This window comes from Etheostoma cragini, chromosome 12 (assembly GCF_013103735.1).
Source record: "Etheostoma cragini isolate CJK2018 chromosome 12, CSU_Ecrag_1.0, whole genome shotgun sequence".
Classification (NCBI taxonomy): domain Eukaryota; kingdom Metazoa; phylum Chordata; class Actinopteri; order Perciformes; family Percidae; genus Etheostoma; species Etheostoma cragini.
This window is the reverse complement of record NC_048418.1, coordinates 23,840,988-23,852,240: the sequence shown is the minus strand read 5'-3', so window position 1 is coordinate 23,852,240 and position 11,253 is coordinate 23,840,988. Positions and strand designations below refer to the sequence as shown.

The 11,253-nt window shown below is 43.2% G+C and overlaps 1 protein-coding gene across 2 annotated transcripts in view; it reads right to left on the bottom strand.

The window, feature by feature from the left end:
* Positions 1-8,900: 8,900 nt before the first annotated feature.
* Positions 8,901-11,253, bottom strand: part of LOC117954225 (leucine-rich repeat and immunoglobulin-like domain-containing nogo receptor-interacting protein 3) — a 32,720-nt gene continuing 30,367 nt past the window's right edge. Inside the window, exons 3-4 of one of the 2 annotated variants that reach the window (XM_034887838.1) lie at positions 10,591-10,989; positions 8,901-10,074 (exon numbers count right to left, since the gene is read on the bottom strand). In XM_034887838.1, coding sequence (XP_034743729.1) covers positions 9,505-10,074; positions 10,591-10,989 — 969 coding nt within the window. In that variant the 3' untranslated portion in view covers positions 8,901-9,504. Of the gene's footprint in view, positions 10,075-10,245; positions 10,990-11,253 lie in introns of both variants that reach the window. The other variant, XM_034887837.1, reaches the window with a different exon arrangement.

The window sequence follows — 11,253 nt, the reverse complement described above, 5'->3', positions numbered from 1 at the left end:
GAATAGGAATGGGCAAACATTTTTGTGCAAACACTTCATAATTATGAGTTTGATTGGGATTTACAATTTTCATTTAATGAGCTTTAGTTAAAAAAATGTTTCACATTTTGCTAATTTAATAGTGAATATGGTTATATTAAAACTGCAATAGCAGATGTGTTGGCCGCTTGGGGCCAGCAGAGAAGCTGGGAACACAACGCTGGCATGTTATCATTGTTTTAACTAATATTTCATCACCAATCAGTTATGAAACAATGGTTTCCACCTGGTGACGGATCAATATTCCCTCTGCTTTAAATCTGTCTTTGGTCTCTACTAACTCCTCAGGGAATTATCTGTCTCCAGAGCTTATAAATGCTCCTCTTAGTCTCTAACTGAGTCTATTCAAAGATGCAAGATTCATTATTAATCCCAGAATGGGGAAATTCACAGTGTTGCAGCAGCAAGGGATGAGAGGAAAAGCAAAAGACACAATAACACATTTAATTATACTACAATGTATTTACAGTAATTGCACATTGTCACATCTGCTGTTTGGTGGTGAGCAGGGAGTGTATAATGGCGTTTTAAGGTTTTTATTCCCTGCAGCAGCCTGAAATGACCACACGAGAGCAGTGAGGGTGAACCAAAACAGAAAAAGTTAAAGAAAGTCACAACAATGAGCGTGAAGATGCCGTGAAGCTCCGTAGAGATGCAGAGTTGGCTGATTGTTCACCGTGGGTTGGTCACCACGAGCGGGTCCTCTCTCAGTCCTTTGTTACAAAAATATTGATGAAAGCAGCTTTAAATATTGTATGTATTCATATGATTCTTCATATCACAATGTCTTACCTATTTGACCCACCAACTTAGAAATTCTTGTTTTTCTGAGTCAAAATTTAAATAAAAACCCTTTTATCAATCGTCTTTTTTGACCCTTTTGTGCCCCCCCCCCCATGTTTTTGTCCCTTTTTCATGAGCCTTTTTAAATTTTTGTGGGTTTTCAACAAATTTGTCAAAGCTTTGTATTTTATTTTTTGCATTTGTAACATTTTTTGGACATTTTTGTAACTTTTTTCAACGTCTTTTCACATTTTTGTCATTTTACTTGACATTTGTTCACATTTTAGTCACTTTTATTGACATTTTTCTCTCTTTTTTTTTACACAGGATTTTTTACCAACAATTTTCTGATGTGGAAACTTTTTGGAAAGGGGTCAAATTTGACCCAAAGACAACAGGAGGGTTAATATTGGCTCGTGCTTGCATCCACCATTAATGCCTGACCTCAGGGACCGAAACCCTGCAGCCAGGACCTAAAATCTTTGGGGAAAGTGGAGGTTGTTGTGTATGTACTGTTGTGTAGCGTGTGTGGGCCATTTTCTGAGAATCACGTGACACAAGCAGCAAACGAGAAGAGACACAGGACACTTTCAACGGAGTCACATCATGCTTTTATGACGAAAAGGAGTTCATTTACAAGACAGACGGTATATAAAACATACATTGAAATAAAAAAACTAAATGATATGTCTATAGACAAGTACATTATTGTCTCACCCGTCCCTTTATGAGACCAAACAGCCATGGGACTGAGCAAAACATGGGTGATCCCTGGAGAAAAGAAGCAGCAGTTAAATCCTATATTACTCTACCTACACTATTTACAGTTCAACAGTCATTTTCCTCTGTCAGACATGGCAAGGAGGTCTACAGATTTGATGACATGATATGGCTAATAGATCTAATATGTACAGTTTCTGTTCTTCACATCCAAGGATCCACATATTAATTTTATAATTCAGGTACAGATGCGGCCAAAGAGGATGAGAGTCCAAATTTGGCTTTTTTAGTGAAAAATTTGCCATTATGAGCCAGTCATGGGCTTTAATGATGGCTCAATTCAACAAGCTTGTCTTTGTGTTAGCTCTGCATTTATATGGCGCGCTCAGCACCCATTCCTAGGTTTCAGGAGTCAGTAACGACCGTGTCAACGGGGAACAGTTATGCATTAGTGCAAAAAAACTAAAAGTGTCGATAAAAACGTTCTGAAATGTTTAACGAGGTCGGCGCCAAGTTGAGTAGAAGAGAGACAGAGAGAAAAGACCGAGAGAGAAGAGAGAAAGAGGAGAGAATACGTTTATACCTGCTAAATTTAAGGAAACAGACTACATTTTCCTTTATAGGGCTCCAATAAATGCAGAGCTATACCACAGTGACAGCTTCCTCTGAAGAGTGAGAGAAGTAATAGAGCGTTACATCGGCTCAGACCTGGGGGAAAAAGAGTCAGAAATGTGGCACCATCTCGTTCTTAAAAGAGGAAAAAAACATCTGTGGAAACCTAGGAATGAGTGCCAACCAGGTCTGTAAGAGCTCTGCACGCCTCAACCTACTCCAAAGGGATTCTGGGAGAATGGCAAGGTTCAAGATAGATCAATGATAGGATGCCATTAATAATCCTATCCCCATACAGCATTGATCAGTCCCACCATCCTGCTTAGAATATCAATTTATCTACAGCTTACACATCCTCTGTGTGTGGATAGATGTGTGTAAAAGTACAATCATCCCAAGTAAACGAATGCTTCTTTTTGTAAGATGCACACGTCTTTAAATATCCGTGAACGCAGCAGATTACATGCCCCTCTCTTTGAACTGTACCAGGTTAAAAACACTTCGATGGTCCCACCTGCTCTCGCAGTGAGTCTGTTTCAACCCGTCCCATGGCCAGCAACAATGGCACCCATAGCTCTCCATACAGGTGTAGATGAGAGTTTGGCAAGACCAATCACTGTATACAAAAGGCATGCATAGATTAAACCTGCTAAAACCACAAGAAAAAAAGGTTTGCTTCTCTAGAGAGTCGTACTCTTCACGAGAATAAATGATGCTGTGACATTTTTATCGTGGTTTGTTGTGATGGCAGTGAGACTGGCGGGGGGGGGGGGGGGGGGGGGGGGGGGGGGGGGGGGGGGGGGGGGGGGGGTCAGAGAGTATTTGTCTAATGTACAAACTGAGTCCCGGCAAACCAGGTCAGAGCTTTTGGTCAGATGGAGGCCTCTCCTCAGGACTCCCTTTACAGGTGGCTGAGGGCCCACGGCGGGGAGGGGGTCACACTAGGGCTCTAGAAAAAATGAGTGAACTACTGACTTATGAATCTAACAGTCAATTTCCCAATCTCCCTTTAGTTATTTCACTGAGCTTTTATTTTCTCCCCAAGCATCAGCAGTATTATCCCATTTGAAGCTTTTTCTCACAGTGACCACTTGGGGTCGGTATTGCCACATAGAAAGGGAGGCAGTTGCATTTGTCTGGTCAAGGTTAAGAGGAAGCAGTTGTGCTGTTCAAGGTGCTTTAAACCATCCTTCAGGAATGCTCTGTTACATGTCCAATTAAACCTGAATGTCAGTCAACATTGACTGCTTTGCATTACGATGTCTTTGTCCAATTAGGATAAATTACCACATATGTAAAAAAGGAGAAGCTAAAATAACACCATGATTTTAGCCTCCAGTATTTGTATGGCACGCTGTTCAGAGAGGTCCGTTATGGAAATGGGACTAATAAGCCAAGTAATCACCCAATCAGCCGGGCTCACTTCTCCCTCATCCAATTACTGCTCCTCTCAGCTCTCATTATTCAACTCGGGTCCAATCCAATCGCAACACCAGCTGTAGGATCTGGAATAGGAGCTGGATTCATTTAGAGCAGAGAATATGGAATAAGACGATGACAAGATGATGGGAAAAGCAAGGTACTGCATGTTAAAATTCATTGATCTTGGCCAAAGAACAGCTGAGAGGACTGGCCCTTTAAAGCTGGGGTAAGCAATTTTCTTTAGTGTCGTTAGGGAAAAAAATCAGCAAGAACCTTGTGTATACTGCAATTTAATTGGTCCAAACCTCGTCCTGGCTCTGTTTTTAAGGCTTCAGAATATCTAGTTTGTGATGAGGACCAATCACAGGTCATTTCATAGAGAAAGCATTCCTTTTTGCTATTCTACACATGCAGATGCACATCCCTGCAGATGGTGGAAGGTGATTCAACGGTAGAAAAATCCTGCAGAAAAAGTTGCTGTTCCAGCATTGGCAACAATGGCCTACACTGCAAAGCAACCCAAAAAAGGAAGAGAGTCTAAAGAGTTTGACAATAAATGCAATAAAACAGATAAAGAGAACATTTTGCTAATGGTTGAACTTATTGCTAACCTTAGCAAAAGGCTAAAAGGCTGTGGCTAACTCAAAATCATGTTCATGTAGCTAGCTACAGTAGAGCATTGAGTCTAAATATGTTAATTCAAACTTGTTGTCCAAGTTTGCAAAGAAAACAGGACGGTGATTTTAATAGAACTGCCTCTATAAAACGGAATCTGGATCACAACTAGGATCGGGATGATGCGTGTATGACTAATACTTTGAACGTGTGCATGTGCCAGGGCTCATGACAGAAAGGGGAGAGCTGCAGGACTGTATTTTCAAATTCTAGCCGTTTTTTTGGTGTTTTTTGCCGTCTCTAGAAAACTGCCTGCCCCAGCTTCAATTGAGAAGTAGAGTTGAAACAAACAAAAAACTGAATAATTCAATCCATGATCATTGGTGTCTCGGCCTGATTTTGGTTTGCGTCTTTGAAGAGTTCCCCCGTGGAAGGTAGTGAGGTTGCTGGTGCAATAAATGGGGCGTCTAGACTAGAGTACACCAACCCCAGGCAAGGGCAAACCGGATGAGGCAGCGGGGGGGGGGTTGGCTCAGCCTACTTTCTCAAGTATCACGGCAGAGTAGATGAATTTAAGTTCAACTGGTGTGTACAAACACAACAAAACAGCAATGGCTTGGCTGCGAAGCTGTGTACAGGCACCTTTAAAAAAAAGAAGAAAAAAAAAGATAGCTGAACAATTGTTTGGCAGTGTCTTTCAATTAAAATGTTTAACATATTACTTCATTTCGTGGGTAGAAAATTGAAGCTGGAGGGGACAGGAAAGGTAAAAAAATGAAATGGCTCTTCTAGCTTTCAATGACCTGTGGGGGTGGAATACAAACGAGTGCTTATTTTCAACCATGACCAACATGACAATGTCAATTTTCAATAATTGGGCTGCTTCTTTCACAAAATGACTCCACAGTAGGCAGAAAGAGAGTGTAGGCTCATAGTAACGGTGTAGATAAAACAACCCAAACCCCCCTTTCTACATTTGCAAGGTAAAGTGTGACAAGATATCATCAGAGAAAATCCATCCAGTACAGTCCGTGAGTTTTCATATCCAGAGAAAGATCCCAGAGCGGCACTGAGCAGAACTGGGAAAGTTCAAGAAGTGCTTTTCCAGGAATGGGTACAGGGCGTGAAATGGGAACCAGTGTTTTTTTTTTTTAATTTTTCTTAGGGAACCTGGGTCACCCCTTTCATCTTTTGTCTCCCCTGGTCCTATCGCTGCTCCGTGTTCGATGGCATCACGAGGAGCAACATATCATGACACGACAACACTGACTCAGCGACCACAGAGAACACGTGTCTACTACCACACAACCATAATCCAGCCTAATACTGTGAACAGGGACAGCGAGGGTTGGACATGTTAAGAAGACAGGGAACAGGAAGAGGAGGAGGGTAAAAAAGGGAGGAGAAGAAGACTATAAAAACAAAAAAACACCCTCCTCTACGCTTACATTTGTGATTGATGTCTGCACAATAACACCATCGACAATCACTACAGACATTTTCATTGTCCTTCTAAGCCTAGTTTTCACTGAGAAATACCGGGGAATGGAAACACAAAAGGGTCAAGTCAGGGATAGGAGACGTCCATGAAGGCGACGTCCTGTTCTCAACACAAAAATGGCCGCTGACACTGTTAAAGGCGATGTTAAAAAAACTTAAAAACAAAAGAATTTGGCCTCATGAATCATCCGTTGAGTTATTCATCCTGACACATGGTTGGATCATCCCTCACAAGGGGCTAAAATGGAGTTTGCAGGATTTCTTTTGCAGAACTTTTTACAATTACTTGGGGCAAACAATTTTCCAAACTGTAAACATGTCTTTATACGGTGCTTTAGATCAGTGGTTCCTTACTTTTTACAGTACGACCCTAAAGATGATGTGTACTCCTCATGACATTAGTAAATCCATCATGAAGTTTGTGTAAGAATACGCCACCATTTGTTGAAATAGGGTTTATCACTGTCTCCCCTAGCTGGAGATAGGGGGGGGCAATGCATTTTTTTTGTCTCAGTGTATGCATGGTTTTAGTCAGGTGCAACACTGCCAGCGCTAGTTAGCTTAGCGTAGTGAATGGAATCCTAGGGGGCCAGTTAGCATGTTGTGAGTAGGTGAGCCAACATAACAACAATGACAACCTAATTACTTCTTGTGGCCTGCGTATTCACAACACGGGAAACTGGCAATGCAGATTAGGACTAGACTATTTCCTAGGTAGATATAGACTTGGAACTATATTGGGTGGAAGCACAGCCGAAGCACGGCTACATTGTTGCATGGGCGAGACCGAGATAAGCGCTGTTTTAACAAACTACTAGCTAGTTTCATAGTGTGTTTTCGTAGTTTAACAACCCTCTCGGATTGACTTTGTGGTGTACAAAACTAAAAGTCCTCATGCTAGTCTAAAATGTCCTCCGCCAAATAATAGACATCTCCAGGGAACTTTGAACATAAATAACATACAGGAGATAGAATATCAGGCCAAAGAATCAGAGGACATTAAGAAAGGCTCAGTTAACATCAATTAGTAGATTTCAATGTGTGCAATGTATGTGTGAAAGGCTGTCTTGAGACGAAAAACAGGACTTAATGCCTTTGTGTAGAATATTTGTTGGACTCTATGAAATTGGAATCAAATGTTAAACTGCCCTTCTTGTCAATAAAACAAACCACACGCCTGCAAACCTCTTTTTGAGTTAGTTTCAATAAGCCAAACAATAAATATTAAACTGCCGTTCCTTTGTAAGTGTAAGTATGAGAGTCAGTAGTATTCATGCAGCTTCAAATGACGCCGAAATCTTCGATTGTACTACGGTTACATAATTGGCATACTGTTTAGTAACTTAAGGGATATTTGCTAAAATATTCCCAGTTTAGGTTGTAAGTAAACAGCAAATTGATCAAGTGTCAGGTCAGATATGTCGACCATATTCCATTTACTCTTCAATGTGAACGGTCATATAGTAGCTATACATTAGCTGGGTCAGTTAGCTATGCAACAGGTAAAGCCGACTGTCACTGTGTGGAAACAACTAATCTCAATGTAAGAGCTAGTTTGCTTGGTGCAGCAGTTAATAAATACCTTTAACTATAGACTTACTGGGGAAAAGCTTGCACATCAACTCGAGAAGAGGTCATCTTTTCAGTTAGGAACCACTGCTTGAGATCGGATCTCAGTTCTTGATGCCTGGTTCCATTTGATATGGGGACTTTATTAGGTGTTGAGAACAGAACAGTCCCACATGGAGGACGGGGAACATTAAAACAGTAAACAGCCAAAAGGTCACGGAGAACAACAACTGAAGAAATGAAAACAAGAAGTAACAGAACACTTCAAATAAAGTTTTTTGTTATTTTTTCTTTTAAACCACAGTACTACTCTCCACTATTCAATACACATGGCGTGGGTAGGGTTAACACGACTTCATTTACATTTAAATCCTTGGTCTCCAGCCAGGGACCCCTCCCAAAGGAGGACCCAGTGGGGGTGGGTGTGAGGGGGTGGGGGTGAGGAGGGGGGATGCACTGGGTTAGGGGGGCAGAGACTTTCGCGCACCGACCGTCTCAGAAGCAGAGAGAGAGCAGTCAGTTGCTATGGTGCTTCATCAATTTGTGCATGTAATCATGTGTAACTGTGATTCTTGTTCCTATCAATCCTAATAACCTTCATTTCTATATGTGTGTTTATATGTGTGTGTGTTACGAAGTGCAATTTTATGCAAGCCCAGCGACAGCAGATGGTCCTGTGATCATCACAACACAATGGCAATAGCAGTAAATATCATTATATAACTGAATCATGCACACGCTACTATATAAAAAACAACCTACACATACTATGGCTTATTTTCGTCACTCAGACATTTACATAATTTCTCTCTTAGAGAAGTCATTTGGGCTTTATGGCTCTACATACTTACAGTATTGCTGGAATGTTAAATTTGAACAGAGCAGGTGTGTGTGGTTACGTAGGCTCACTTTTCCTGAGGAAAGGTGCTATTTGTATGTTGCTGTGTGTTTTCCACTACTGGAGTGAGTGGATGTGTTAGATTGAAGCCCCCTACAGTGTGACTGTGTGTCCTCTGTCTGCCTCTGAGTATGACCCAACTCACCGGGCTGCTCCCCCCTGGCAGCGCTGGGAAGGTCAAGCGGCCACCAACACAGCAGAGGGCGGGGACGGAGGCCGCCAGGTTGACCCACGAAGGGGCTTTTGATGTATGGGCCTCTTCATCTCCCTCTCCCTTTACCCAGCGGCCCTCCTGTGGCCTCGAGCCCAGTCCCAATTGCTCTCTGTTGTGTTGGTTGCTACGGTTACTGTGGCTGCCCGTGTCCGGTGGGCTTGACTTCCTAACCAAACCCTCCGGGCCACGGGCAGCTCGCGGCCAGTGCGCTCGTCCCAAACTCACACAGCTAACATTGTCGCAAAATCTGACGAAGAGGAAAAGGCCAAATCTTTTGTCTATTTGTCATTTACGTGAATGGTCCAAATCCAGCGCTTCTTATCCGATAATATCAGTTCATATTTTACATCCATTGAACTTGACATATGATAATGTCAATGGAGAACCCTCACTGTTCAGCCAAGGTCAGAACAGATGAAGGAGGCTGTTAAATGTTCTACAGAAAAACAGATTCAAACTGTCTTCAATTTGTCTATAATTTGTTTTATTCGGTGGTAAGGACTTACAACTTAACTCTTAAATGATTTCTCCTTAAATTTCTACAAGCATGATTCTTAACAAGGCAGACTTTAGAAGAGCATTGCTACAAATCGTATTACTGGATGGTAGCCAGGTCTCCTTGTATCAGATATCTTTTAAAATCCCGGACTGCACAGAATACAGTGAAGGGACATTTTAAAGAAAAGAGGAAATCTTTTTTATTATCTCATTACTGGAACAAAGAGACAGGGCTACCGGTATCCCACAGCTCAGTTTTCATGCCAATTTCCAAAACTTATCTCCTCTATTATTCTTATTAAGCATGGACGGAAAGTAGCTCTTTGAAGTCTATTAATACTGTAGTTCTTTCCAGTATCATTCAAACATCTTTTACACCGCAAGCTGAATATAAAACCATTGAGAGGCCGAGAGATCGGTACTATTTTGTTTTCATTCACAAATTAAACCAAATCGTGTCATGACATGTTTTTGATGTGGGCGCTCAACTTTAGAATAGAACCATAATAGACAGGATCTTATATTGTGATTTCACACTTCTTTGCGAGTCAGTGGCTGTGTGTGTTTGCGTGTGTCAAACACGTTTTTTGGGACGTGCTCATGCCTCCCCCGAGCGACCCCTGGCTGCGTTGTTTCATATCATTTTCATGTTGAACTTCCTGGTCCCTCCCGAGGAGCTGCCGGTGACGGGTTCAGATTTCCGGAAGGAGTACTCCACTGTGAAGTTGTTCTTGCGTTGCCCACGTCCCCGGCTCCACACGAACAACAGCAGGAAACAGAAGAGAACCACGCCCAGGAAAGTGATGCAACCCATTGCTGTGGAGACCAATATGGTGGTCAGGTCCAAGGTGAACTTAAGATAAACGCGCGTGCTGTTCAGATTTGTGTCGTTGAAGAATTCGCCGCTGTACAGCGAGCGGTTGAGAAAGAAGGCTGAGGCGGCATCCAGCGGTTGGCCACGCACTGTGAGCGTGGCAAAGTAGGTGTCATTGCCTCCGGCGTTACTGGCGATGCAGATGTATGTTCCGCTGTCGGTAAGCTGGGCGTAGCGGATCTCCAGGGTGCCACTAGGGAGAACGGTAATGCGCCCTGAACTCTTAGCTGTGATCCGTCTGCGCTGTGGTGAAATCCAGACAATAGCAGGTGCAGGTTCTCCTTCAGCTCGACACAGAAAACTCACAGGTTGGCCCTCACGAGCGATCACCTGCGGGAGGTTGAAACAAGGAGTGCATGGACTAATAAATGCAAGAGAGTGAAAAAAACACAGCAGAATACATACACAACTAAATATGCCAGTGAAACCTCAGTAATCAAACCATGAGCATGTATTCATTTGTTGCTAAATATTAAACCTAAATGTAATCATCTCCATTACCTGCTGCATCTTACGGTTGCGTATCTTAGGTTTCTGGCATGTAAAGTGATCGAAGAGTGCAGAATCGGTGAAGGCGCTGAGGCTGACCCCTTGCACCTCCACCGGCCCCGCACACACCGGCACTCTGCCGTCAAAGTTGAGGGTCTTGCGTCTTTGCAGGATCCACAACAGACGGCAGTCACACATCAGGGGGTTCCCATCCACTCTGAGGGTCTCCAGACTGTTGACAGAGTGGAAGGAGCCCTCTTCGAGAGTTTGCAGGTCGTTGGAGGAGAAGTTGAGAACTCGGATCTGTTGAAGGCCTCCAAAGGCATGGAGCTCCACTGTCATCAACCCTGTGCTTACCATGATGAGCTCCTTCAGCCTCAGCAGGTCCTTGAAGGCCCAGGGCTCTAGTGTGCTGATGGGATTGTAGGACAAATTGAGGTGTGTGAGGTGCACCAGATTCTTGAAGGAAGCAGAGGGGACAGAGGTGATGTTGGTGTTGGTGATGGAGAGCCAGTGGAGATCTAGGCCCTGGAAACTAACGGGGGAGATGTACTCCAGGTTCGGCCAGTGATCAATGTCCAGACCCCGCAGGTTGGAGAGCTTTCGGAAGTTCTGGTCCTCCAGGGCAATAATGCTGAGATGACGGAGGCGAAGGGTGACCAGGCTGCGCAGGTAGGACAGCGTCTGGCCAGAGATGGATGTCAGGTTGCAGCGCTCTATTGTGAGATCCTCCAGCCCCAACAGCCCTGAGAACGCCTGGGAACCAGAAAGATGAAGGGAATTTTCAACTGTGATGTTACACCAACAGTAGACGACCAAACTGGTGACTAAAACTGAAGGTCAATAATAATGACGTGAGGAAATTCTGGGAGTTTGTTGTGCCGTGGTTGCTGTGGAAAGTGCCTACAAACTAATTTGACAACAATTTCCCACCCACACTTGCTGGACTTTCAAGTTTGTTTTTCTCTTTTTCATGATAAAAATGATCTTCCTTTGTTAAAGGAATAGCTCAAGATTTTA